This window comes from Fusarium vanettenii, assembly GCF_000151355.1.
Source record: "Fusarium vanettenii 77-13-4 chromosome 3 genomic scaffold NECHAsca_2_chr3_3_0, whole genome shotgun sequence".
NCBI lineage: Eukaryota > Fungi > Ascomycota > Sordariomycetes > Hypocreales > Nectriaceae > Fusarium > Fusarium vanettenii.
In genome coordinates, this window is record NW_003315880.1 from 3,218,588 (window position 1) to 3,246,243 (window position 27,656).

The following is a 27,656-nucleotide window of genomic DNA, read 5'->3' on the forward strand; positions in this document are numbered from 1 at the left end:
AAGGGACCGATCGATCGTTATGGGAGTCCTCGCGGGTCTACAACTTCTGGCGTTTTACGGGGAGACACACAGAGAAGGGAGAGAGAGAGATGCGCATCGTTCGTTTCGGGAGGCGCAAACTGGATCGGGAAATGGGTTGGGTTTCTTGGGACGACATGCTTTATTTGTCCTCTGCTTTTGGTCCAGAGCGTCATGATTGGATTGGATTTGCCACGCGCAAGAGAAAGACGGAGAGAGAGAGCACGCATGCACAGGGTTTGCTTTCCTACATTTATTAGATCATCACATCACGCAAGGCCGTCAACTATGCTATTTGACGCTGCCACTAGTTGTAGTAGTAATACACATGATACCAACTGCATTCAATTGCTTGCTATATGATCTCTTTGGTGATATCGAAGGCCTGACTTGGACGAGTTAGTTGTTATTATGCAAGTATAAACCTCTTATCCTCCTTGATGGGGAGATTCAAGTTAGCGTAGTCAAAAACATCGCACAACCTCAACATGAAGACATGAAAAATGTATATTAGTGATGGAATTTGTGTCGCAAACATTGTACGCACGCCACGATATGCCCTCAGACACATGTCAACAAATGAGAATACGCCGTAGCCCGACGTCCCAGTCCTGTATAGCCAGCCTCCTTATCCTCCCCTCGTTTTTATGGGTGTAATGTTTTTTATGACTTTTCTCCTCCAAAATCAGACAGATACCGATTATCCCCCCCCCCATCTTCACTAGTAGTGTAAGATCGCCAGGGATTTTCCCACCCTCTCCATAAGTCGTCAAGTGATAATGAGTACATGATGTTACAAGGCTTGCGGGAAGGTTCGTAGAAGAGGTTGAGCCAGGAGAGTAGGGAGTGCCGTTTGCAGGGCAGGCTTCGTAAATATGGAAATCGAGGGTCTCGCAAAAGAGAACTCAACTGTCCGATAGTTTACAGCTCATCCTTGACGGTGGCGTCCTGGTTCTCGCTGGCAGGCTTGGCCTTGGCCTCCTCGGCCTCCTTCTCACCATCCTTGCTAGCAGCAACATCCTCAGGAGCAGGAGCAGCCACAACCTCCTCGACCTTCTCCTTGCCCTTGAGAGTCTCGCTGTTCACACCCTCAACATCAGGGTGAGGAGGGGCGACACCAGCGTCAATGTCGGCAGGCCAGCCGCCCTCAGGCTCTTGAAGCTCCTGACCGTTCTCATCAACAACTCGGATCTTGGTCTCGTACTTGGTCTTGAACTCAACCTTGCCCTCCAGAGCCTTGACCTGCTCAGGGTCAAGGAGGTTGCCGTCTTGGTCACGGTACTCAACCTTCTCCTCCTTGGCAACCACACGGTGCTCAACCGCGGGCTCAGGAGCTCCAGAGATGACAGCCTGCTCCTGCTTTTCAACGACAGGAGCCTCTTGCTTGACGGGGTCAACCTTCTTAGTAGCCTGCGTGGTGGGAACCACGGAGGAGCTGACAGCGGGAACCTGGCTGTACTTGTCGTACTGAAAGTCACATGTGTTAGTCAACTATTACCTGAATTGATCGGATAGAAAACACTTACGCTATCATAGAAGGTGTTGCAGTCAAAGTCCCAGGTCTTGAAGAGCTTCACGCGCTTGCACTCAGCCTTGGTCCAGGGACTACCATAGGCCAGAGGAGCGTACAAGGAGAAGACAGCAGCGGAGAGGACAAGGAAAGCAACGGTGGCGATGCGGTTGATGGCGTTGCTCTCACGGACACCAATGCCGGGAACGCGAGCAGTGATGAAGTCAAAGACCTGGCAGAGGGCAATGATGGCAAAGTAGAGAGCAGGGAAGTAGTGGTGAAGGAACAGTTGACGCTTCATCAGGTAGAAAGGGAAGTAGTGCAGAGCCCAGCCGAGGACCGAAGTGCCAATCTCGTAGTCGAATCGCTTGAAGGTGGCGCTCGAGTAGTCGTTGCAGCTGCGCTGCCATCGGAGAACAGCAATGCCCTTGAAGACGACCCAGATGGCAATGGCAACGCTGGAAGACCACCAGATGATGGGGTTTCCGAGGAGGTAGACCTGAGTGTGCTGGCGGCCCCAAAAGTTGATACCTCGGCGAAGGATGGGCCAAGACTCAGGGCGGGAGTCCCAGGCGTGAGAGTCAGTGAGGCCAGCGTTGGTCCTCCACATGACCTTGTGAAGCTCCCAGAACTTGCCAAAGAAGCCAGGTCGTCGGTAGTTGACCTTCTCAACATCGCCCTCCAGCTGGGGATGAGCGTTGCTCTCGATGTACCACAAGCTGTTGGGGAGAGTACCGCCACGAGCGCAAGTCACTTCCTGCTGCTCGGAAGCCCAATCTGGGAGCTTGACCTTGTGAGAGAAGAGAACACAACCAGTCATGACATGGACGAGACGGAACTTGGTCTCAATGGTTCGGAGGCGGGTCTTGGCGACAGCACCCTTGGTCTTCTTCTTGACAATCTCGACACGGAAGAAATCGTTGGCATCACCATCGAAACCTTCATAGCCATAGGCCGAGACCTCGTTCTGCCAGTCGGCCTCGGTGATCGGGGGACGGACATCGTGGGAGTGCAGGCGGCGGTGGGTAGGGCGATGGTAGAGTCGGAGAACAGCACCGTCCTTGATGTACTGGGGCTCGGGAAGAGCGTCCCAGGCATAAGTACCGTTGATAGGTTGGCCATCGACACCGAGGGGCTGAGTCTGGTTCTCCAGGAGCCAGATGTTGTTGTCGTCCTTGTGAGGATACAGAGTGATCTGCTGCTGCTTGCTGCCGGTGGGGTACATGAGAGGGTGAGAGTGAAGGTAGCCACCCTGGGTGTTGACATGACGCAGGGTGACACGGCTGCCCATGATGACATCGGCGGGGACATCCTTCATTCGCTTGTTGTTGAGGGTAGCCTGGAACTCGGAGCTCATGAAACCATCACCATCACCAGGGTTCTTGAGGGCAACGAAGTGAATGGCGAACATGGCCATGTAGAAGGTCAGAGGGACGACAATCAGGGAAAAGACACGGGCCATGAAATGCTTGGTCCAAAGACGCTAGAAGAAGTCAGCAGGCTGATCAAGAGCCAACATGAGCAGTCGTTCCATACCATGGTAACGTTCTTGGTGTCGCCGAGCAGAACCCAGAGCTGGACCAGAGTAAGGGCGCCAACCCAAGCGATGGTGAACAAGCCAACCCACTTGATGCTGGCGGTAAGGCCCAGACCAAGACCAGTGTTGATGAGCCAGAACCACCAGCTGAGTTGGAAGGCCTTATCAGGACCAAGCTCGTGCTGGTTGGTGAAGCACGTGAAGGACAGAACAGTGAAAGCGGTGGCAGCAACAAGAGGCGAATCGAGGAGGATCAGACGGGCCTGGGTCAGAAGACCGTTCTCTGCGAATCGTTAGTCCAAGACCATGCGAGTCTGGCATCCTCAGGTACACGAACCAAAGATAATGAGACCGGAACCCATGGCAGCAGTCATGGTACGGCAGCCAACAGCCTTGAGAGTCAGGAACATGCAGGGAATCAGAAGGATACCGCAGATGGCGGGGAACATGCGCATGGCGACATATGGCACGCCGGGCTCAATGTAGTCCTTGCCAATCTCCTTGAAATCGAAGCTTCCGTCGAAGCCAGCGAGCCAGCCGGTGAGGGCGATGAGCATCTTGGCCAGGGGAGGGTGGACATCCATGAAGAACTTGCCCTTGATGTACTTGGTAGCAAAGCCGCCGAAGCTGTGGTTGTGAAACGAAACGATTAGTGGACTGGTCTGGACAGGGGATGGCTGGAGCTCGGGATGAAGCTCAACCAAAGCTCCCAGGAGCGAGGGAGACTCACTGGACCTCATCAAAGACAACACTAGTGGGCTGGTAGATCCTGTAGACACGGACAATGGTGGCCACGACCATCAGGCCGAGGACAATCCAGTAGTCGGAGACGGGGAGGAGGAAGACATCGTTGTCCTCAACACCATCCGACTTGTACGAGGTTGAGTTCTTGGCCTTGCCGTTGGTGTTGCTCTTCTTGGGCTTGCTAGCCACGGCAGCAGGCTGTTGCTGCTGCGGCAGCGGTACCAGAGCAGGTTGTTGTTTCTCGACGACAGGCTGTTCAGCCTTGACCGGCGGCCTGGGACTCTTGCCCCGGGAACGAGCCATGACGGTCAAGTATCGATGTTCAGTTCGAATCGACTCGATCGCAGAAGGCTTCTAGAAGCTGTGCCTGAAGCGCAGACACTCGAATCGGGAACAATGGTTCGGATGGTTGTGGATGTAAAAAAGAAAAGGTTTGGTCGTGGAAACGAGAGCGAGAAGGGAAAACCGGCCGGGGGGGAGGAGATGACTTAAAGACACCTCATCGAATGGGTCGGAGGATAGGATAAAAAAAAGAATAAGAGAAAAAAAAAAAAGGACCCAAAAGTTCAATCGCAAGCTGTCCGGGGTGATAGAATGGACAACAGGCGATGCGCAATAGGCCTTGACGTCGTTGGGTGATGCGAGGTTGAAGAAGGGGGAAGGAAGAAAAGAAGTTGAGGAGGACACGAAGCTTCAGGGGATGGTTGATGATTAACTTGGCACATGCGGGTGGGCTGAAACTGGTGATGGGGATGGGGGATTGACTGGAAGGATGCTTGCAGCAGCAGCAGCAGGCGCGTGTCACTGGGCTCCTGCTCCTTCCTGCTGCTCTGCTCTCTCAAAAATTGTAGCTACAGTGGCCTTTTCGGCTGGCTCCCGTTCCCGTCAGCTCGAGTAGCCTCCACTAGTACCTCGCGCCCAGTGGGGTTCTCCCTACGCGCACAGCGAATCAACCCCTGACCCCGGCTACGAAAATCCCCTGGAATCCCCGTAGCGCTAGCCTGGAAACGGAGCTGCACATGGAAGGGGAACATTCGCCCTATAAAAAGCGTCCTCTGGCGCTAGCGAGGCACAGCTAACCTCAGCTCATGCTTCTATACAAAGGTCTTGTTATCATTGACGTGAAGAAGAATCCCTAGGCATGGAGGTAATGAAGCCCAGCAAGAGCTAAGCTCAAAGGTGTCAATTACCATTCCTATCCAAGCCCGAGCCCAGAGCTGTCAGAGCTAGGGATTGACGTTTTGCGCCACTCTCGTGTTGTGGCTGCAGTAATCAGCCACAGCAGGGGTTCGTCTTGTTCTGTGGCATCAGCTCCAAACAAGCGCGATGCGGCTAAACATCCATGGACAGGGCCAGACTGCACAAGAGCCCCTTTTTTCGCCCATGCCCAAAAACGCGCGTTCTTGGACCACACGAGTGCCCTCTAGACGAGGACAGTGACGACGACTATCCTCGCTGACGTTTGACCTGTTTGTGCCATCACAGGTTTAATATTGGGAACAGTCTATAACAAGCATAAACGCCCTCTGAGCCGAATCGTCAATGACAACTCCGTCTCGGGTATATCAACTCCACTTCCTATATATGTAGATTCATGTCTCACTTGGCGTCTCTGATCAACAGCTGTCCAAGATCGCGTGTCTCGATAGGCTACAAGTCACCCCGCGCCCCCCTCGACTGCAGATACTCTGCCCAGTGCCGGAAGCCTGCAATCCAGTACGGAACGCCTTGTGGCTTGGCCAGCTCACTTAGGGACGCTCGTCTGGGTGACTCTTGTGATAACCAGTCGTGACCTTGAGCGTCAAGAACGTCTGCCATCGAAGTTGAGATGATCCGATTCACTCTTCCATTCACAAGAGGGAACTTTTGCAACGCTTGCATCGCTTCACTCCAACAAGACAACGCAGATTCCAACTCAGAGTTCATGTGGCGTAGTTTCGCCAGGATGACGTACAGTCGAAGCCTCTCATACTTGAGAAGGCTGGTCCTGGTCTGGACGTCGAGGCAGATCTGCTCTGCTTCTTCGTATCGCCCTTGGGCAAAAAGTGACTCTGCCAGAGCCAATTCCAGAAGGGACTTTCCAGCCAGAGGGTCAGGTCTTTCAGTGCGTTGCACTATTTCTGCGCGGAGGAGTTCTTCACCAGCAACAGGTCTGTCAAGCTCTCGTAGTGTGTCAGCCAGATCGCAAGTAAGATCACGAAGATCCTCTTCCAGGATGATGTCACTCTGTTCCTGTGTGGTCTTTTGTGCTATCTCGAGCTGCTCCAGCGAGTCGTTGAACTCGCCTTGATACCTCATGATTCTTCCAAGGAGTGCATGTTTTCGGAAGCATATAACTTCTTCCAATGGGGACGGGTTCTCTCCAAGAGGGCTCCAGTCTTCCAACAACTCCTGAGCGGTGTCAAGATCTGCTACTTGAATATAGTTCAAGCATCGCTGAAGGACTGTCACACAAATTTCCGAGCGTGTTCGTTGATTCATGGCGGCTGCTGGGTCGTCTGATGCAAGGTCCTGGAGGCTGTTCACAGCTTCGTTCATGTTTCCGCTAAGTCGACCTAGAAGTGCCTTGGACTGTCCAATGCAAAGGCGAAGATGCGTGTTCTTGAGTCGTCCTGCAGCCAATTCTGCTTGACCGACAGCAAAGTACTTCCATGCCATCCCGGGAAACCGAGAGGCCTCGATGAGGGTGAGCATGAAGTCAGTTCTTGTAACTGCTGGAAGACCGTCAAAGCAATCTTCATACGCTTCCGTGACATGCTGCAAATGTGGTAGGAATAGCTTGACGGTAGCATCACTGTGTTGGGTAAGTAGTTGGCCGAGGCTTATCAAGGTTTTAGACTCACGGAAACTCGATATACTTCCAGGGGATCGCTCTGTATGCCACGATCAGGGCTTGCTGTCGCCAAAATGCAAGACCTTTGGGATCAAGGCTTTCATGGATGCGAACAGACATGTCCTCGTTCAAGTGGTAGGCGTCATCGGAATATTTCAAGATGGCTGAAACCCAACAGAGTTCTTCAAAGATGCTGTTCAATCTTGAGGCGTCCGAAAGCAACTCAGCCAGTTCCGGAACCAATCCGACCGGGATGGCGTCCACAGTCTCGATCTTGCCATCAGCTGTCCAACGTCTGCGATTGGTTGAGCCACGGACAAGAAGATCCAAGGGAATTTTGTCGTAGGGTGAGAAGAATGACATCAGCACCAACAAGATGCTAGCGTCTTCTGAACGACTGGAGTGTTCGTCAAACAGATAGCTGGAGACAGCTTCCAGAGCTGAGGCTCTCCATGCCGACGACGACATTCCCACGGGTAGAGTATCGGGCTCAACACTGCTTCGAGTCGAATTCATAATAATTTCATGGATGACGAAGGGAACGGGAGGGATTTATTCATTGGCTCCTTCAGCGGAGAAGCTTTACCCCGAGAGTCCACTCCAGCCTCGCGTTGTTTGGTCGTCCAAAGGGATAGAGTGAATATGAGTGGTTGGTCAATATTGTCGAATATCTTGGCCCCTTTTTGAATGGATGCTGTGTAAAAAGATGGATGTTTTTGGAAGGCCGTAAGGCTGGGGTGCGTGATCGGGGAAAACGGCGTTGACTCCGCGAGCAGCCGACAAAACGTCATATCGGCGATTTTGGTAAGCCGATTTGTGCGGGGTATGTACTTGGCAATCTTTGCTGAGTGCGCGATACGATACGTCTCTTGAAGATCAGGTTCAGTTCTTGTGCGTGTTGGAGTTGGGGTTGCATGAGACACTGTGGCTGACTGACCAGGCTTCATCGTACAGTAAGCACTGTAGGCTCTAGACCACCATCCCGTCTTGTTCATCCAGGAACCCGAAGCCAAGCTTGCTATCTCTCAGATTCCCGATAGGTTGGTCAACTCACTAACGCTAGTTGCCGGAGATCTCGGTTCGCTAGCAGAATCGCCGGCGGGAGGGCAGAGATTCCGGAATGATAACAGATGGGCAAGACCAACGCGGTCGGAGGCCGTGCGAAGAGAGACCATGCATCCCAGCGATGTGACCAATGGCTTCCCTGAGATGGTGCAACACCATGAAGGGAGTCGGCTGAATACCGGGCTAGAGATGCCCAGAATGTCAGAAACCTCATCCGCTCTGACATATATCGGCTTGACCATGCGGGGGAATATAATATGGTTGCAGAGCCCAAGTAATCACATACGACCATACCCACTGGAGAACTCGGGATCCCGTCCGCTCTCCCATAGATAAGCCAGTGAGGGGCGGATTAGTAGTTGGGTCGGTGACGACCAGCGAATCCCCGCTGTTGTATGTTTTTGCTGTTTGTTTCTTTTTGCTCTTCCCTGCTATTGAGTTGACCTTTTTGTTGTTCAAGCCATCACGTTGATGATGGCGTACACCCTTGCCTGAGCGTCTCCAGTAAAATTCATTTTCAGGTGTTCCTAAACGAAAGCTACATCTGTCTCTACGTGGTACACATAGCCTTCTCCTCTTGCATGGCCACCATCCAATGTTTTGCTAGAGGTTCCGTAAGACTGGGGTTGTACTAGAAGTGAAGGCTGATTAGCATCGCGCTGATATAGGAAGGTCAAATAACGTACCTCTGCTGGCTGGCGGCAACCAACTCAGGAGCAGCCTCCTGCTGCGTCTCGTATATGATATCTCGTCTTTCCAAAAGGCTCGATGCTTTTGGAGAAGAGGATGGCTTTCGAAGTCGACGAATCACGCCTCGCCTTCCCTTATAAACTGGATGCACGGCTTTCACGCCATCAATGGCTTCAACTTGCTCCACCTGAGCATTGGTCAAGAGGGCCACCCAGCTTCGAAACGTGCTGTCCCGTATCCTCGGTTCCTTTACCATGTCATCGAGGAGGGCCTTGATGGAGGCATCGGTTGCGTTGTACTGATCCAAGTTCTGACCATCCACGGGGTAGATGGTGAATTTTCGATGTAGAGGATCGTCTTTCTTTGGACTCTTAAGCTTAGCCACGCGATCAATGCCATCATGCTCCTCCAGCTGAGCAACTTGGCTCGGCTCGGCCTCGACTGTCCACGACATCAACCGCCCACGGACGTTGGTCAAGGGGAGGAGGTCCTGATTGTTGACAGTTGACTTGATGAATTGCGTAGTTGCAGCGGTATCGGTATCTTGTTTGGGAAACACCCTGTAAAGGTCTTTGCCCTGCTCTGTCGCCATTCCGGAAGCGTGGTTCATATTGGCGGTGGATGAGGGAATGAGGAGGAAGAGAAGCCAAGGTAACGTCCCTCCCGCTAGTCGGAATGTAATGCTATGAGATACACGAGGCGAGGCGTAAGAAATATATGCCGTATCGAGTCTCTCGAGCGGGGTTGAACAAACCTTGATATGAATACGTGATGCATATCTCGAGTCTGTTGACGAGGCGGACATGATTGTAAGATCATGTCACGAGCTTGATCATTCATGACTCACTAAAGTACATATTACCCGTGCGGGTGTGCTGGTGTACGGAGGAGCATCAACTCGGCGGTGCCTGAACTCACAGCCCGGCATTTGAACTCTCCCTCTCCACCTGCAGGAGAGACAAGCCGCCGCCGAAATCTTTTCATTCTCATCACCGTTTCGAGTGAGGGGATCGAAAGGGTTAGAAGGAACAAGAATCAGAAATCGCCTAGCTGCTCCGATGGCGCCGACGATGGTGCTGGACCCGACCCCGGCCTTCGGTCATGGTGTTTGTTTTCGATCACCCCAACCCAGACCCTCCTTCGGCCCCATATTTTGCCGAGGCTGGCTAACGCGCGAGCTGATGGCGCGAACATGGAGCTCCTGCAAACTATCAACCACGACACCCAAGATGCCCAGACTGCAAACCCCATTAAAGCTTCGTTCCTCTTGCACAAGGCTACGGAAATGCACCGCCCGGCGGAAAGTACTGTTTCAACTGCTATATCCAATCCCGTGGCATTTTCCAGTTCCCATGCAGCGATCACCAAGCGACTATGACTCGATAGACACCAGCTCTTTACAGCCAAATATACTGCAGCTCCATAACATTCCTCTTTACCGCTTGCGAGATACCCCGGTGCGGTCGCTCTATCGCTTATATGAAGACCTATGCTCCGGGAACCTCATCATGATGGGTTACGAGTCCGACTACTTCTTCTACCATACCGAAAACAGCTGGCAACTATCCCAAGTCCCCGATCCCCGCGACACTGATCCGATCCGATACGCCGTGCTTGCCAGTCTGGTCGAGGCACTCGTCTCTGCCTTTAATTGGAAGCTGGAGCAAGGTCTGCGGCGGGACGGCACGCACAACGCTGACGGCAGCAGAGCAGTCGTCCATCTACAAGCACGACCAACTTGGACCGCCCAGGCACAACCTCTGCTGGAACGGCTCAACCTCGGAGCGAGCGAAAAAGACGGCGCTGACCCAGACTTTCTCAAGAGGAATATCGAGGCGCCAATGGGATACCTGTATTGTGTTTGATCTTGAGACTCGAGCCGGTAGCTAACGTGACAGCTACAAAGCCGCCGGCGCTCAATAGCCTGATTGGTGACACTGCCCGGAGGTTCTTGGACTTTGCTATCTCTTGATCCAATGCAGAGAGTGCTGGCAAAGTTTAGCAAAAGCAGACGACTAGTTTCGGGTTGGCCTGCCGTTACGGAAGTCCTCGGCAGAGAATTCCGTCTTGTTGGATGCCATGATGCTTGATTTGGTGTGTCGCGCCTGGGAGGCAGTGTCGCCCGCGAGGATGGTTACGACAACAGAAATGTTCCTCGGAACTCCAGGACCAATATTGACGCAGTTCTTATGGGGGTGGTCAGCGGCCTTGGGCCATCTGGGTTGTGCTGGGCCGGCTTGCATATGTCTTTGTACTTGTGACTTGGGTGACGGGGCAAGTCATCGTATCAGAGGTATCCGTCCACCAACAAGAGCAGAGTCCTAGCAATGGCGCCCTGGCCGGAGCCTTGTTGGAACCTCGTCCAGCTCATCCGGCCTTTTCCATGTCAGTCACCGTTTCCCGCAGCCTGATCAAGGGTCTGGCCGAACTGGCGATTAATGGAATAATATTATACTTGCCCGGGACATTGCAACGCGGGCGATGCTCTGAATGGCTAGAATTATGTATACTAACGGAAAGAAAACTATATATGCTCAAGTGCGTGTTTCTTTTCCATTTTGTCCTCGTTTTCCCTGACCTGCTTTTGTGTATTAAATGTCCCCCATGCGATCTTGTCTCAATAAACCATCAAGGGAAGGGGGGGGGGGTAATGAAAGTATGGCCCTGACGCCACGCTGTAAATGATGGAAAAAACAAAAAAGACAAATGAAAGGACGGATGTGTCAAGGTACAAGACTGGTGACATATTGTGCTGTCGTATATATCAAGAGAGATTCATCAACTTGCAATACGTTAATCGAGATCTCCGTATTCCCCTCCGTAAGGGTTCCACTCCTGTCCGGGATAACTCGTTGCGCTCATCTGAGGAGGCAGTTCTCCGTCCGAGTCGGCATTAGGGTCATAATGGATCTTCTCCTCCTGTGAGTCGATCCGCAGTGTGCGCTTCCGAGCGTCCTCTGTATCTTCCAGCTCGGCCGAGAAGGAGGGCCCTCCAGTCGCCTTGGTAACGATCCCATTGCCGTTGCTTTCGGGTGAGACGGCCTTGTCGTGTGTTGTTTCGTTTTGGACGGGCGCCGCGTTGATCGTGCCCTTTGGCTCCGGCGTTGGTTGAGACAGAAGGGCCGAGTTGACCGGGCTGATCTCGCCGTTCGAACCGCTGGGAGGGCTTAACGAAAGAGCGCGATGCTCTTCGGTCTTGGGTGCTGAGTTCTCACTCATCGCCACTACAGGTTGACCGCCGGCTGGCGATGCACTAGCAGCAGTCGCAGCAACCACAGGTACACCCCCAGCTGGAGGCAGAGACTTGGTAGCCTCGTTCTCGCCGGCGATCATCCTAGGGGATGTATATTGAACCGCGGGAGGAGGATTGCTGCCTAGCCTTGAGCTTCCGCTGCTTCCACCGCTGTGATGGCTGTCATTGCTTACAAGACGCTGCATGTCCGGCCTTCCTTGCCGGTTAGTATTAGCTGGACTACCTCTGTGCGCGAACGCCGGATGGCTTGGCTGCCCTCCTCTATTTCCTTGATACTCCGCGTTGCTGGGCTGATTATTGGCTGCCGGAGGCATGAACTGCTGCAATAAGGCTCCTTGATGGGGTGATGGCGCGTGTACGGGAATTGGCTGCTGAATGGGGATGGATGTTTGGACCGTGATCGGCTGCGGCTGTTGATGAGTGCTTTGCTGCATCATATGCCCCTGCTGGACGCGAGGGCTCGGGTGTGTCCTATTTAGGGATTGCCCAGTCATTCCTTGTCCCTGGGTAGGGAACTGGCCTGGCTGGTAAGGGGATGGAACAAACTGGCCTCCGGGGCTATGCGTTTGCGATTGCCACTGACCCTGAGGTTGAGGTGGAGATTGAAACTGACCCTGGGTCTGGCGTGGTGACTGGAACTGACCTTGGATTTGGCGTTGGGGAAGAGATTCGAACTGGCCTCGTGGGAGAGGGGGTGATGGGAATCGATCCTGAGGCCTGGGAGGGGATTGAAACTGGCCCTGAGTCTGAGGAGGAGAATGGAATTGGCCCTGGTGTTGTTGAGGAGACTGGAACTGACCCTGCGGTTGAGGCGGGGACTGGAACTGGCCTTGTGGTTGAGGGGGAGACTGGAATTGGCCCTGAGGTTTGAAGCTGTAGCCGGGATACGGCTGGCCCATACCAGGCTGACCTTGGCCAATGGGTCCTGGAGGTCTCTGGAACTGATGCTGGCCCATGGGTGGACTAGTGAACTGGGAGGACTGTCGTGGGGTCTGCATCTGTCCAACAGGTGGGCTACTAAATTGCTGAGAGGATTGCCGTGGAGTTTGCATCTGGCCGACTGGAGGGCTGCCAAACTGAGAAGACTGTCGTGGAGTCGGCGTTTGCCCGTAAGGGGGCTGACCAGGGATCTGCTGACTCTGTTGTCTCCCCTGGAAACCTCCCTGGAACCCCCCCTGGAAAGAGTGTTCGGCAGCCGGTGCTTGCTGAGGAACCTTGGAGCTTCGTTTAAATGCCCCGAGAATCTTGCTCGCAGACAGCTTCTCTCCTTCCGGCTTGCTCTGACTGGATGATGGCTTATGTACCGCCTGCCCCGACATTCGATTCTTCAGTCCCTTCCACTTAGACGACGTGGGAGTGCCTTGACGAGGTGCTTCCACGGCATAAGGCTGAGGTGGGTGACCCATGTTATCCTTTGGAGGTACTTGAGGTCCGACGGAAGGCTGCATCTGCATCGAAGGACGCCCAGGGGCCAAAGATGAAGGGTGCGGGCTTGGTTGGCCACGGATACCGCCCGGCTGTTGCTGACTGGGAACGCTTTGCTGACCGCCCTGCTGAGGATTAGAAACCTGCGGTTGGAACCCTGGGGGGAACTGCTGCTGGTATTGCTGTTGTGGCGACATGCCTATGCGAGTGGAGAACGGTTGGTGTTGCGTTGGTGGAGTATGAGATGCCATGGACAACGCGGGCGTGTTCGGCTGTGACGTTTGCGAAAGCTGAGAGGATTGTCTCCTTCCCGTAGCTGGCCCGGATGTTGCCAGTCGAGGGCTTTGCCCTGTAGCAATAGAAGAGACTGATGGCGGTCCCATGTTAGACACCTGAGAAACTGGAGATAGAGGCAAGTCATCTCGGGTAGTATTCTCAACGCGACCATTAGCCGGCCGAACATCAGGTCGAAACGCCATAGTAGGTGAGCCGGTAGCAGGCTGTTGAGCCTGGCCACCGACTTGTCCAGGCCGAACCAGCTTATCCAGGGATTGTGTTGAATTGTGGTAGGCACCATGCGACATCGGGGCAGGGCGAACTGCCGAGGCTGCGGGTGAGGTCGATCGCATTCTGCCAGATCCATTGTCAGAGAGGACCTGCCCGACACTGAAAGGAGTCTGCGGCGTCCCATGACGACTTGGGGCGTTCGTTGTGCCGATAGGGGGTGTTCCCCCTGGCGTTGTTGACGGCCCAAAACCTAGCGGCGACGGACGAGAATTTTGGTAGGCGACTTGAGCCTGCTGCTTCTGTCGAGGTCCGCCTGAGGGGGGTCTGTCAGGGGACGTCGGAGTCTGCTCAAGCAACGAAGAGGTTCCAGTCATCCGACGGAGCATAGGAGGCTGCTGGTTTCCAAACTGCTGAGGCCTCTGAGGCTGAGGGCTGGCAATTGTTGGGCTTGCAAGTTGGGGACTATGGACTTGTGCCCCAGCAACTTGGGGACTAGCAGGGTGCGATCCCGGAAGTAGGGGGCTACCAAGCTGTGGTCCAGGAAGCTGAGGGGTTGGAAGCTGAGGGCCTGAAGGGCGACGGCCCTGTGGAGGACCTTGAGGTTGATCCTGGGTTTGCAGCCTAGGCAGCTGGGGGTTGCCGACTTGAGGCCCGGAAGGTTGGCGAACCTGTGGTTGTTGCATTGGAGGCTGCTGCATCTGGGGCTGTTGCATCGAAAGCTGTTGTCCCGAAGATGGTCTAACCGGCGCAACCTGATGCTCTTCCTTATGCTTACCGCCATGACCTAACAACCCAGAGATCAACCCGGCCGCTGAACCTCGTCTCCTGCGGCGTTCCTGGGGATCAAGCGGCTGCGCATTCGCTGGGGTGGGCTGCTGCATCTGCCCGAGTGACGGCCCGGCCGTGTTACTCCTCTCGAACCCAGGGTGAGAGAACTCTGGACGCTCCAAAGACGCTTGTTGTTGGAGTGCAAGCTGGCTTGACACAGGCCTTGAGGAGTTGGGGGTCCCCGGTTTGGGCGTCATATCTCCACTTGGACGGTGGTGGAAGACACCAGCAACTGCAGCCTTGGTGTTGAAACCCGAGAATCTCTTCTTGGAGAGAGGCGTGCTTGTACCAGGCTCGTTGGCCAGGTTTGACGTAGACGCGCGTGGAGGGCCGCTGGGCCTGTGATGGTGGCCAGTAAGGGCACCGAGACCTGTACCGAAGCGAGATAGCTTTCGTTCTTCCGGCGACGTCTCTGGTCTGGCTTCATCTGGACGAGGAGGAGGTCCCATCAGTCCATCTCTGCTCTTCTGTCGCCCGTGGTCTGTCGAAGGGCGGTTTCGCAGTCCAAGCATGAAGCTCGACCTCGCCTTCTTACGATCTTGCATTTCATCTGTGGTGATGCTGGACACGGAAGCCCCGTCACCTGGCAGATGCGGCTGGTCAGGCGCATGAGACTGGGAAGGTTGTTGCTGATGCTGTTGTTGTTGCTGTGGCTTGGGCTCCACAGACGTGCCTCGGCGCTCAGATGATCCCCTTCTAAATCGACTGCCAATGTCCTTGAACAACGCCGATGCCTTTCTTGAACGACCACGTTCCTCCTCTGGACCTCCCGTTCCAGTTCGCGTAATACCTGCCTCGTTAGACAGCCGTCTCATAAACTGCGGAGTAGGGCCAGGAGGTCCGTCATTAGGAGTTTGCTGTGCTTGCGGCTGTCCTGGAAAGAGGCCTGGGTATCTGTTTGCAGATGATGGAGGCGTTTCACTTGGCTTCTGTCGATGTTGGAACGGCTTGGATCCAGGGCTGGTAGTTACAGGGCTTGTGGGCGAAGGCAGATCAATCCCGGTCTCCTTGTCATATCCGAAATAAGGCTCCTGGTGTGAGCTGCTAGTACCGGCACGGTTTCTGTTAACGATATGGAGAGGCTCGGCCAGGTGGCTTTCTTCTAGCTTCCATTGACCAGATGGGGGAAGCTGCTGCGGCTTAGGAGTAACACGGTGGAGAGGCTCGGAGAGATGGCTCTCCTCCAACTTCCACGGTCCGGAGGGGGGAAGTCTGTGAATAGGATTGCCACCCATCATGTTGGGTGGCATCATGGGCCGGGGTCCAAACTGTGGATGCTGAGGTGGCATAGGGCCATGGTGGACTGGGTGCATCTGGAATGGATGCTGCCCTTGGGAATGAAGAGGTGGCTGAGGTTGTTGCTGAGGTTGTTGCTGAGGTTGTTGCTGAGGCTGCTGCGGCTCTTGCTGGGCAGTTGGGGCATCTGCAGGAGCCTGCTGCTCTGGTTCATCGACATCTTTCTCAAAATCCTTACCGGCTATCAGAGAGTCTGTACCAACCAAGGTTGAACCAACCGTGACCTCGGAAGTGAGTGTTCCATGCTGCCCAGCAGCTGCATCTTCGTCAACATCGGTAGAAACCCCTTCAGTGATCGTCTCAGTGGGCTTTGACTGAGCGGGGTTTGTGGTTACGTCAAATGTTGAGCCTCTCCTAATCAATGGCAACCCAACGAAAGACGACTGCCGTTGAGGCATACTTGCCTCATTCTGGGTTTGGGGAGGGGCAGCAGCAGGGACTGGTTGAGAGGGGGTAGCAAAGGCAGATGTAGGCTGCTGGGACGAAGTTGCGAACGCTTCCGGCGGCACCATACGGATTCCTCCAGTATTGGCAAGAGTAGGTGTCGCGTCACCAGACACCGGCTTACCAGATGGTACTTCAGCGCCACGGCTTGTCTGGCCATGATCTTCTCGGTTCCTAAGCAAGACTCCAGAGTGTTCCGAAGCATCGTCCTTACCAAGGTCCGTGCCCTTGAAGGGATCCCAGGTAGAGTTGTCATTGTCAGGCGTTGGGATTTGCCATTCCGTCCTATCTTCTTGATCCCTACTGGGAAGGGTTGCCGGTCCGGTCATGGGTGGGGGTCCGTAGCTCTCTCGTGAAGCAAGTCGATTACCAGGGTCACCATGTTGAGGTGCAGGGACAAAGGGAGACACAACAGACGATTGGGAGGATGGGGGAGCCTGGTGCAGTTGGGTCGGAGGCCTCGTATACATCATGTCTTTCTCGGCTTGCGATGCAGATTCATCAGCGCGGGACTTTGCTCCAAGGCTCAGGCCCCATGACGTGCGTCTCTCATTCTTGGTCTTGATTTGCACCGGGGGAGGGATGGGTTCGCCCTGTCAACCAAAGAAACATTAATAAACATTCTCGTCACATACAGCCTGATGGATGGGCAACAGCATGGTGACATGTGGGAAAGGGGGAAAAGCGTCGTAGAATTCCTATCTCATACACCCGTCTCGTCATAAGGCCAAGAGTGAAACATCAGCCCCGAAGCGCATGATGAAGAGAGAATAAACCCAACAATTACCCTGCTCGGAGTGAAAAAGGAAGAAGCCCATCGCAGCAGGTTCTAGAAAGAGAAGCGTCAGTGAAATACCTTGTCCCCGGTTCCGCGCAATTTGCTCCTCCCCTTGCTGAACAGTCCCTTGCCCATCTTGCCAGCCGAGTGCATGAATTCCTTGCTCTTGGTACCCAGCTGGTTACCCGAGTTTCCAAAGCTGCTGGAGCCGGATGGTGCTGGCAGGGGCAAGCCGCCCAATCGAGATCGACCCGCTGCCGGAGCCGTCGTGGTCGGAGAGCTTGCGTTGAGATACTGCTGGTAGTATGGCTGTTGTGAGTGAGATCCGCTTGGTGTTGAAGCATGCCCTCCCTGGCTCGAACCAGGAAGACCAGCTCCCGAGAAAGAGCCAGTTGCGTGAGCATACTCGGGCTGTTGAGTCATCAGGTTAGAGAGCCAATTCTCTAGACCTGACTCCCACGCGGCGTATGTAGCCCGGCCTGCATCAAACTTGAGAGTTCTTTGAAGGGGGGTCGAAAGATTCATGATGTCGCGGAACGGAATGGTTTGAGGAAACTCGCTCGGGGGGAGCACCAGAGTCTGTGGTTGTGGTTTCTCAAGGGGTGGTGTGGCTGACGCAGTGATGGTTGATGGTGTTGGTATGAGCACCTTGTCTTCAACCCCAGTCCCGACACGGTCAAGACCTTGAGGTGTGCTCTCATCAGTTCTAACGGAAATAGGAGACGGAGGCTCAAGAACAACTGGTTGCTGTGTCGGAGGGAGTGTGCTGGCTTTGGAAACCTGATGAGAGATCCCACCTGACGGCGGAACGACGATCATGGGAGTATCGACAGGCCCCGGAGAGCTCCTTGATGGACCAGCGGGTTCGGCTCCAACATCCCTAGGAGCCTGAATAGCAGACGCAACAAGTGGCGAGGGAATATTGACAGTGGGAGTCTCGTTCTTGGATGAGCCTTCAGCCGGTGACTCGCTCTTAAAAAGATTGGGCGAAGGGCCAAAATCAGCCTCCCAGGAAAACTTTCGGCGCAAACCTAGGGAGTCTTGTTCCGCATTGTCCTCAGCCGGTGGAGGAGCAGGGCTGGATGTGCCGGAGCCAAGGGCCTTCCGCTCTGGGACTGGAGCAGGAAGTGAAAGTGGAGCAGCTGCCGGAGCAGGGACTGGCTGTGGCTTCTCGTGATCCTTCACCTCGTTGTTCGCTTCTTGTGCTGGCCTCTCGGTCGTATCAGCCCAATAATCATCGTAGCCGCTTAGAGTGTAGCTGCTATTCCTCGTATCGTTTCGGCTACCTGGGGTCAAAGACTGCGAGTTGTCTGGTGGGGGAGCCAGGGCAGAGCTCTGGCCGATCGGACTCAGGGACTTCATGATCTCCTCGCTCAACATGTCGCTTTCCTTAACAGGCGACGCATTGAAAGTGCTTGTGGTCTGTTGTGTCTGGGCCGATTGAGGCTCGTAGTCTGAAGGGGAGTATTCCGGTACACGAGGCTTGAGAGGCTCAGGGGGTGTAATCTCGGGCAGCTTGGACTGGGGAGAGCCAGAAAGTGCTGCCACCTCCAGGGACTTGGTATGAGGACTCGGCGTGCGTAGAGGCGGAATGGCTCGGGGATCATTCGCAGGTGCGAGGGCCGGGTTTTGAGAGATGGCCGCAACCCTTGGGCTATCCACGTTTTCTTTGGGGGCCTCGTCGATCGTGGGAATCTCGTGGGTTGAGCTTCTATCGGATTGTGACTGAGGAGCAGGGGCGACTAGTGCTGGTGCGGGGGGCTGTTCCTGCTTTACAGGATCCAGGGGCGCTGAAGGAGGAACTGAACTTGACGAGGAAAAAAAGTCGTCCCCGAAGCCCGACATCCGCAACATGCTGGGTAGCTGCGGGCTGACGGACATTCGCTTGCGATCTATACCTGCGGCTGGGTGAATCACGGGCTCTTCCTTAACATCGCGGGCTTCCTCGTACAGAGGTCGACTTTCGGCCGCTGGCGCATTGTCGAAGCTTCGTTGCGCGAGCTCAGAGTCCTCCCTTTTAGCGAGAATACTATCGAACGTCGGCTGCTTTTGGATTGGCTGATTAGCAGGACCATCTCCTTGGTTATAATTCTGCCGGTTCGGCTCGTTCAGTGGTGGCGTTGCTCGATCAGTCGGTTTCGCCGCAATAGCTTCGGCAATGGATAGAGGTGAGCCACCCAGTCTTCGGTCCTCGTCCACGTGACGATACAGTTCAGACGGTCGAATCGCGGGAGAAGCGCGAGCACCAGAGCTGGCGGTGCTTTGTGGCGTGGAAGATCGGACATCGGGCTGGTGATAGCTGGGGGCCTTTGACGATGCTGCGCCGGAAGACGCGGGGGCGGGTGAGCCGGTTCGTCCGGCTCCCAGTGCAGCAGCATTGTGGACTTGCTCGGGGCCACGGGCAGGAGCGGCAGTCGAGGGAGAAGCATTCTCCTGGGTCTGGATGTGCAACGAGGGCGGGCCGCTGGAGCTCTGTGAACTTGATGCCACAGCGGCGGCCAGCATCGGGGAGGGGCCGTAGGATTCGGACCGTTGGCCAACGGGACGGAGGCCCGTGGTGACCCGAGGAACAGGAGGCGGCGGCGGCGGCTCGTCGTCTTCGAACTCGTCGGCACCCCAGTCATCACCGTCATAGTTCTGAACGGGCGCTTGGACCCATTTTCTCGTCTTCTGGCGGCTGACGTTGACCTGGTATGCTCCGGCCGAGGGAGTCTGAGGGGATCTAGAGAAGTAGCAGGTTAACACGCGGCCACCAATCGAGAGTGGCAAAGGCCATTTACAATGGAGATTGCGCTTGCGCGTAGGGGTTATTGTATGTCCCGTCCATAACGTGCGTAGTATGTAGCTGCTCAGTTATCGGAGCATTCTCGTCGGGTATCAAAGCTGGTGAGGGCTGAACACCGTTTCCAGGCGATGGATGTAGTTCGGCAGTATGCGAACGGAGTTGGGATTAGGCGCGACAGCCTACTTATCGAGCTCGGCAGTGATGAAGATCGGCGGGAGGAGAAGATGCGTAACGGGCGATCGGACGTGATGGGGAGCTTAGAATACAGGGGCTGCGCGGGAAATGAAGGAACAGAACAGAAACGACGATGTAAATGAAGATGCAAATACACTCAGAATGAAGAATATGATGGAAACAGAACAAACAGATAGGACAAAGGCGACAGATGGCGATACGATGGTGATGGAGCAAGGAGGCGGTGGTCGGGGAGCAAATGGTGCGGTCAGGCACTTTTGTTAGGTCGTGCCAGTGGTAGTAGGTCGCCCGTTGGAGATTGGATGACGGAGGGTGATGGGGCACTTCCGGGCTCTGGCATCACCTGGGGGCCAAGAAGACAAGGAACAACGGCCGGCAGCAGCACGCACCAAGCAGGTACCCCATTCGCCCAGCCTCGCAGAATTTCGTACGAAATAACGGAGAACACGGCAGCAAAGAGAAGCTAGAATCCTCCACTCAACGGAAGCCAGCGTCGAGGAGGCAGAAAAAAAACAGGGGATGGGCTGACCGAGGAATGGAGACTATCAGCGGAGTCGGCCAACGCATGTAGAGCGGCAGCGAAACAGCGCTACGGGGTTACGAGATCAGTTGCGACTCCGCGTTAGTGCCACGCTCATCAACAATACCCGAAGCTGGTAATTAACACACGCGCACGCGAAACATGGATCAAGGGGCCGGTTACGAGCTGGTGACTGACGTTCTGCAGCTTCTCTGAAACTGGAATGGCTGTAAGTGTCACGACGAGTTGAGCAAGAAGCACATCTACGAGCTCTAGAGCTCTCTTCTGCTGACGTAGTGCAGGTTCATTAATCGGACTCCCGTTCCAGCGCCGAATGGCACCTTGGCCAGCCAGCCTCCACCCAGGTACAAGGAGAATGCCGCCCAAGGTCCCCATTCCTCCACTTGCTTCTGGAAATGTACATAAATTGAAAGCTTGAAGGGTTCGTCACTCAATGTGGCTCAGTCTACCGACCTACAAACCAGGACTAACCCGCAAGCCCCTGGATACTGTCCGTATGGGTCTGAGAATGCAGGCTCGGGACGGCAATCGTCAAGAGCAAATTTCCCAAAAAATGGCCATGCAACCTGTTCACGCAGCCTGCCGATCTCGTTAGTTGTCTTGTCTCCTCTCTCCTCTCTCTCTGCTTGATTGCGGGGGATCACAAGACGTAACAAACCCGTTGCACTTTCAAGCGCGTCGCACGTAGCACACCAACCACGCACGTACCACGGCCACCACTGCGCCGGACCCTTGGAAGACAACACACGCAAGCCCCGTCCTCGTAGTCGGGAGGTGACGTCGAGTGGTGTCGAGGGGTGACACGTACGCGGGACAAGAAATAATCGAGGCGCCAGAGCGACAAAGGACATCTAACACGTCCTATACTATGACTTTATAATGAATTCGAATACGAATAATAATGATTAGATGGTGGAAGAATAAGCTATTAAATGCATTCTATAGATTGTTTTGTAATAATTTATTCCACACTGAAAGGCATCCTTAGGAAGTACAAGTTGATCTTTGTACTAGTATCTTAATTTTTCCCTGACGCGCGTGATAGGTACGTTCTTGGGAAGATCTCAAGTCGGTCATCGGCTCTTTCATTCCCCGAACTCAGATCCAACTGGTAAGCATTGCCAGTGATTGCGCTCCTTATTTCGTTTTGTCTGCGTCTCATCGTTTCTTGTATCAGCGACGCTCAAGTTCAATGTGAGCCTAAACCAGCCAATCATGGGATTTCCTACATCCATCTCACCCTCCTCAACATTGCGACCATCACGGCAATAAAAGTGAGACGAAACTCCATAAGTAAGAAGTGCCTTAACATTGCCGACGTTTAGTCAAATAGACAAGGTCTCCCAGTCCTCATTCTGCTGTTGTTATTTCCAATGACGTCTCCGTCGAGCACAATATCACTCATTCTACTTCAGGGCATCAGGGCTCAAAAGGTGACACTGGCCAAAGAGTTCCAGCAAGACACAGAAATATTCGTCTATATTCATCCGGCAGCCGATCTACCCTCTAATTTCCAGACACCCTCGTTATATTTTACTTCCTACGCCATGCGAAACCGCATCAGCCTCTGTGCAACGCACTGAGATGGTGAATGCCAACAAAAAGAGAAACATGTGTACGTGTAAGCGCGTCACAGCCCAGGCACAGTACTTGGGCCTCCAACACGCCTACACGTCCGTAAAGTTATAAAGAAATCACTGCGATTTACCCTTGGTGCCCTCGTAGTAGTGGGCCATCTGGAGACCAGCTCGTCGGAAGCCACACTTGACGTAGAAGCCCTCGTTGGCCTCGCTGCAGTCGAGGATGCTCTTATAACAACCGACCTGCTCAGCGACGTAGTCGAGGGCTTGGATGATTCGGAGACCCAGCTTCTTGCCTTGCTGGTCCTTTGCGACGGCGATATCCTCGATGTGGCCGACGGCGCCAAGGTTGTGGATGCTGCAGGGAGAGTTGGTCAGTTGCCCATGCCAGCTTGGAATGGAGTCAGATTGGCTTACAATTTTCGCTCAACGATGAGAGCCCCAGTTCCAACAACAGGGCGCTCTGCGCGAGTGGTGTCCTCAATGATGATGATGTAGTAGCTGCCAGCAACGGCCATGTCGTCGTACTGCTTCGCAAAGTCGGCCTCGCTGATCTCGCCAACAGTGGTCAAGACTCGCAGGCAGTCAAGGAAGCCACTGTCAAAGTCGGACTTTCGTAGAGCGCGCAGAGTGTAGCCATCGGGCAGAGCAGCCTTGACCTCAGGGGAGAGGAGGTTGGCGCTGAAGATGCCTTCTTGAGCCATGGCGGTGTCGATTTGGCGGGGTTTCGCGGGGTCGATCGGAGGGGGAGAAGGGAGGTTGGCAGCGAGCGATTCGAGGGATTGCGCGACAGATAGGAAGCAATTGTCGAGTAGAAGCAAGGAAACGATGCAAGAAACAATATGCACGCAGGGTAAAAGTGTCCTATAAGCTGGCAAAGGTCTGGCGGGGGCTTGATAGGGGGATTATGTCAATCGCATCTATGGATCGCTTACTCCGTATACTATTTCGAGAAGCACGCTGAGTGGCGGTTTCACGCTGACTCCACTTGAGTGCAGGGCGGACCTGAAAGGCACGGCAATCTAAGTGAATCTTTCTCAAGCTTCATAGTTGCAGCGATGCCCAAGATTCGCAAAGCTTCAGCAAGTATTCACTTCAACTATGCCTTAAGACTAAAATGATGAGATCGAAGTGAAGCTGTCAAGTCCATTCCGTACGTATTCTTTTAGTTTGCTTCACACCCACGTGCTGAACAAACACCAATTAGGTTCACGAGGTTGTCTGAACCTGGCCTCGCACTCGACAAAAGATAGGCGAGAACTTTACGGCAACTCCTCGCACAGCGCTGTCCTCGATCGCTTCTTGAGGCCCATCTCCATGTTCAACATTGATACGAAGGACATGTATCACTGCAACCTCCATCCCGAGCGAGTCCAATCCGTCAAGCCACGCAATCACGAATAGCACTAGCCACAGCGGAAATACCTCGGCTCAACATTCAAAGGAGCCAGCGTGGCGGTTCGACGTCTGTGCTTTCGGCCTGGAACCAAGTCTCCAAGACAAACCAACGACACGTCCCGAATCCCCTTTCAGGCGCAGAAACGCCAAACCTCATTTGTCTCTGACATTCTTGGTTGCGTAGCCTCTTCTCCGTCCCTGCAGCGCGCAACTCTATTGCACGCCTAGCTTTCTCTTGCAACTGTATTCAACTCAACTTGGTCAGACTCTTCGCTATCGAGGCAACTAATAATACTCTACCTCTATTTTAATATCTTGCAATTCGCTTCCGCGTCATCTCCCGCCCCCAATCACCATTCACCCGTCCGAACCGAGACTTGATCCGGCCCCTTCCGCACCGATCCAGCACCATCAACGAGGCCGAACATCACGACTTGGCGCCTCATAATCAACAGCTGTTTGGCGTTTAGGTGGCATATCCCTCGCCACCCTTACTTTCGCCGCGAACTGCTCGAGAACCGAAGCCGCGCTGGCCGCAGTCCTCCCCTCCCTCGAGCCCATCTTCAACCCCTCATAATTCAGTCACGATGGCTGTCGCATCTATCCAAGACCGAACCTCCGAGTTCAAGTCGGTGCTCGCCCAGGCGCAGCGCAAGCAGGCCACCTCCAAAGTCAGCTCTCAGCGCCGGTCTCTGCTGACCGACGCGCAAAAGAATGCCGCCAACGGCAATGCTGACGGCCGACCGAGGCGATCTGACTTTGCCAGAAAGGCAGCCGAGATTGGCCGTGGCATTTCGGCGACTATGGGCAAGCTGGAAAAGCTAGCACAATGTGAGTTTTTGTCTTATCGGAGGCAGTCGTTCGGTGCCTCGCTGCGCGATTGTTTTGATCGCCAAAAGCTAATTTCAGGAAATAGTGGCGAAGCGACGTACCCTCTTCGACGACCGGCCAGTCGAGATCAACGAACTCACCTTCGTTATCAAGCAGGATCTGTCGTCTCTCAACCAGCAGATCGGTGCCCTACAGACACTCTCCAAGAGCCAGCACCCGACGGCCGACCAGGAGGGCGAACACAACAAGAACGTTGTATATCTGCTGCAAGGCAAATTGACTGATGTCTCGGTCAACTTCAAGGATGTTCTGGAGGAGAGAACCAAGAATATCCAGGCTTCGCGATCAAGAACGGAAAACTTCATCTCGTCAGTGTCGCAGCATGCACAACCATCTATCCAACAGTCCGCCTCTCCGCTCTACGGAACACCCGCCCGTAACTCGCCAGCCCCAGGCCAAGACACGCTCTCCCTCAACCCCGTGGGCGACCAGCAATTGTTGATGATGGAGGAGGCCCAACCGACCAACACATACATCCAACAACGAGGAGAGGCAATCGAAGCGATCGAGAAGACGATTAGCGAATTGGGCAGCATCTTTGGACAACTAGCGACCATGGTGTCGGAGCAGAGCGAGATGATCCAGCGCATCGATGCCAACACGGAGGATGTGGTGGACAACGTTGAGGGAGCGCAACGAGAGCTACTCAAGTATTGGTCTCGAGTATCAAGCAACAGATGGCTGATCGCCAAGATGTTTGGAGTGCTGATGGTATTCTTTTTGTAAGTGTTCACATCCTGCCTCGAGGCGGCTAGGCTTGAGGTCCTGGCCGTGCTTCGACGGTGTCCCCTAACGAGATGATGATTGCTAACATGCCACAGGCTTTGGGTTCTTGTGTCGGGCTAGACCTTGGATCATGAAAGAAACAATGACGCACGACGAGAAGAGGTGGGATCGCAAAAAACCAGGGACATGGAGAGTGGAGTTTTTGGCACATCTTTGTTGTAATGGATATCACCGACCGGTGCATTCTCTTTTCTTTTCCATATGTATGTATGTATAGTTTCCTGTCGTTTCCTTAGAGCCCAGACGAGGACGGCATAGAGAGAGGCGAGAGTCTCGGCGAAAGACTCTTGGGATACCCAGATTGGGGGTTTCATAATTACTGCTGAATCAGTAGAACAGCAATATTTTCTCCAGCCGCCGAGTGATATGTCGTGGGTGAAGCTTAGATATCCACCAACCAAGAGCCAGAAGAAGAGTATTTAAACGGGCTCGAGGCCTCGAAACGCGGGGCATCCCAGAATGATACTGATTCTGTGACCAACGATCAGTCAGTTGGCGTTTCAACAAGCTCCCCGTCTGTCAAGAGAGCAGCAGTTTGTCAGACGTTGGGGGCAGAGTGTCCAACAGGCCGGAAGACTGACCGGGGTTCTTGCCGACTCGATCCACCCTGTGGCGGCCACTATGAGCATCGTGCGGCGCCAATCAAGCGTGTACCTACATCCAGCATGCAGCAAAAGACGGAAAAGCCTGTGATTCCGCATGGATAAAGCACGAGAAGGAGAGGCATGATGCGTGGCTGCTACCCCCTCGGACCAACCCCACCCCGAGAAACGGGCGCGAATTCTCCGTCCACCGATGCCGACGCCCTCGTACCAGTACATCATGACTCGGCTCCACCGACTGGACCTCACACACCCCAAACCTTTGTCTCTTCTCCTTTGGGGCCCCGCCATGGACCATGAAAAGTGACGGAGCTTGGTGGGGTCCTGCTCGACTCGACTCGGCTTTGACCCCGCGGATCATCAGAGGAGATTGGGGGGAAGAAAGGGTCATGAGCTTGAGGGGAGTGGGATGAGCTGCTGCGTGGAAAGCTAGATTGTTCATGATGGGGACGCGATTTATAGCCGCAAGGGTGCCCGCTTCTGTGGGAGCTTCTTTTCTCCCTCTGCTCTTGACTCGATCTCTTCCTTCTTCTTCATTCTTCGTCTTTAGACAACCCCCACTCTCTTCCACCCGCTTCAAGATTCACACAATGGCTCCCACCAGCTTCAAGCTCAACAACGGTCAGGAGATTCCTGCCGTTGGTCTCGGTACGTGTTATTCCTGAGTGATTTTGCTCTTTGGAAGCTTTGAGCGAGTCAATTGACTAACTCTCGCTCGCCGACAGGCACCTGGCAGTCCGCCCCCGGTCAGGTCGAGGCCGCTGTCGCCTTCGCTCTCAAGGATGGCTACAAGATGGTCGACTGCGCCTACTGCTACGGCAACGAGGAGGAGGTCGGCGCTGGCCTCAAGGCTGCTTTCGACGCTGGCGTCAAGCGCGAGGACATCTTTATCGTGACCAAGGTCTGGGCTACTTACAACACCCGCTGCGAGCTGGCTCTCGACAAGTCCCTGAAGGCTCTCGGTCTCGACTACGTTGATCTCTTCCTGGTGGTGAGTTGCAATTTTCCCTTGGTAGAAAAATGGTTACTAATGAATGCAGCACTGGCCTCTTCTCCTCAACCCTGAGGGCAACCATGACAAGTTCCCCACCAAGGAGGACGGTTCCCGAGATGTTATCCGATCTTACAACCACGTCGATGGCTGGAAGCAGATGGAGAAGCTTCCCGCTACTGGCAAGACCAAGGGTGTTGGTGTCTGCAACGTAAGCTTTCCCCTCCTCAATTTAACACAGAGCTCGAGACTAACACTTCACTACAGTATAGCAAGCGATACCTTGAGGAGCTTCTGCCTCATGCCACCATCATCCCCGCCGTCAACCAGATCGAGAACCACCCAAGCCTTCCCCAGCAGGAGATTGTCGACTTCTGCAAGGAGAAGGGTATCCACATTGAGGCCTACAGCCCTCTCGGCAGCACTGGCGGTCCCGTCATGACGGCTGAGCCCGTTGTCAAGATTGCCGAGAAGAAGGGTGTCTCTGCCTCTACCGTCCTCCTCAGCTACCACGGTAAGTTTCCAAATCTGTATCAGAGTTGCAATTCGTAACTAACATACAAATCCAGTCGCCCGTGGCAGCACCGTCCTCGCCAAGTCCGTCACCCCCGAGCGCATCACCGCCAACAAGACCATCGTTGACCTCGACGCCGACGACCTGAAGCTCCTCAACGACTACTCGGACGACCTCACAAAGAAGGGTGAGCTGAAGCGATACGTCTACCCTCCCTTCGGTGTCGACTTTGGCTTCCCCGACAAGTCGTGACTTCAAGGAAGGTTGTAGATTTACGATAAAGAGTTAGGAATCGCGGTTTTGGATGAGATTATGAGATAAAAGTGAGATGATGATCACACAATGCCGTTTATGTAATAGACTAGAGGCTCTACAGAGGCTTCATGAATGAATAAAAACACTCTCATAACCCATCGTCCATGTGCTCCCCTTGCGCTGCAATTGA

General features: G+C 54.2%; 8 protein-coding genes across 8 annotated transcripts; 3 read left to right on the forward strand and 5 right to left on the reverse strand.

Annotated features, from left to right (window-relative positions):
- Positions 1–939: 939 nt before the first annotated feature.
- NECHADRAFT_36117 (glycosyltransferase family 39) lies at positions 940–4,112 on the reverse strand (the record flags this gene model as incomplete). Its single annotated transcript, XM_003053286.1, has 6 exons — positions 940–1,485; positions 1,545–3,011; positions 3,065–3,348; positions 3,403–3,692; positions 3,796–4,007; positions 4,059–4,112. 6 exons carry the CDS (start codon positions 4,110–4,112, stop codon positions 940–942), a joined length of 2,853 nt encoding a protein of 950 aa, XP_003053332.1.
- Positions 4,113–5,459: 1,347 nt separating this feature from the next.
- Positions 5,460–7,110, reverse strand: NECHADRAFT_35216 (uncharacterized protein; the record flags this gene model as incomplete). The annotated part of the gene is made up of 2 exons (XM_003053287.1): positions 5,460–6,603; positions 6,653–7,110. 2 exons carry the CDS (start codon positions 7,108–7,110, stop codon positions 5,460–5,462), a joined length of 1,602 nt encoding a protein of 533 aa, XP_003053333.1.
- Positions 7,111–8,234: 1,124 nt separating this feature from the next.
- Positions 8,235–9,202, reverse strand: NECHADRAFT_78218 (uncharacterized protein; the record flags this gene model as incomplete). The annotated part of the gene is made up of 2 exons (XM_003053288.1): positions 8,235–8,310; positions 8,394–9,202. 2 exons carry the CDS (start codon positions 9,200–9,202, stop codon positions 8,235–8,237), a joined length of 885 nt encoding a protein of 294 aa, XP_003053334.1.
- A 424-nt stretch (positions 9,203–9,626) lies between these two features.
- NECHADRAFT_92167 (uncharacterized protein) lies at positions 9,627–10,262 on the forward strand (the record flags this gene model as incomplete). Its single annotated transcript, XM_003052781.1, has 1 exon — positions 9,627–10,262. One exon carries the CDS (start codon positions 9,627–9,629, stop codon positions 10,260–10,262), a length of 636 nt encoding a protein of 211 aa, XP_003052827.1.
- A 928-nt stretch (positions 10,263–11,190) lies between these two features.
- Positions 11,191–19,755, reverse strand: NECHADRAFT_36718 (uncharacterized protein; the record flags this gene model as incomplete). The annotated part of the gene is made up of 6 exons (XM_003053289.1): positions 11,191–11,487; positions 11,530–13,177; positions 13,244–14,286; positions 14,326–16,743; positions 17,007–19,650; positions 19,709–19,755. The coding sequence occupies 6 exons, from the start codon at positions 19,753–19,755 to the stop codon at positions 11,191–11,193; spliced, it is 8,097 nt and encodes a 2,698-aa protein (XP_003053335.1).
- A 2,388-nt stretch (positions 19,756–22,143) lies between these two features.
- Positions 22,144–22,733, reverse strand: NECHADRAFT_35450 (uncharacterized protein; the record flags this gene model as incomplete). The annotated part of the gene is made up of 2 exons (XM_003053290.1): positions 22,144–22,387; positions 22,447–22,733. The coding sequence occupies 2 exons, from the start codon at positions 22,731–22,733 to the stop codon at positions 22,144–22,146; spliced, it is 531 nt and encodes a 176-aa protein (XP_003053336.1).
- Positions 22,734–24,014: 1,281 nt separating this feature from the next.
- NECHADRAFT_35520 (uncharacterized protein) lies at positions 24,015–25,044 on the forward strand (the record flags this gene model as incomplete). Its single annotated transcript, XM_003052782.1, has 2 exons — positions 24,015–24,258; positions 24,344–25,044. The coding sequence occupies 2 exons, from the start codon at positions 24,015–24,017 to the stop codon at positions 25,042–25,044; spliced, it is 945 nt and encodes a 314-aa protein (XP_003052828.1).
- Positions 25,045–26,181: 1,137 nt separating this feature from the next.
- On the forward strand, positions 26,182–27,463 carry NECHADRAFT_67734 (uncharacterized protein; the record flags this gene model as incomplete). Its single annotated transcript, XM_003052783.1, has 5 exons — positions 26,182–26,354; positions 26,432–26,697; positions 26,747–26,908; positions 26,965–27,215; positions 27,280–27,463. Exons 1-5 carry the CDS (start codon positions 26,297–26,299, stop codon positions 27,461–27,463), a joined length of 921 nt encoding a protein of 306 aa, XP_003052829.1. The 5' UTR covers positions 26,182–26,296.
- Between the last annotated feature and the right edge of the window lie 193 nt (positions 27,464–27,656).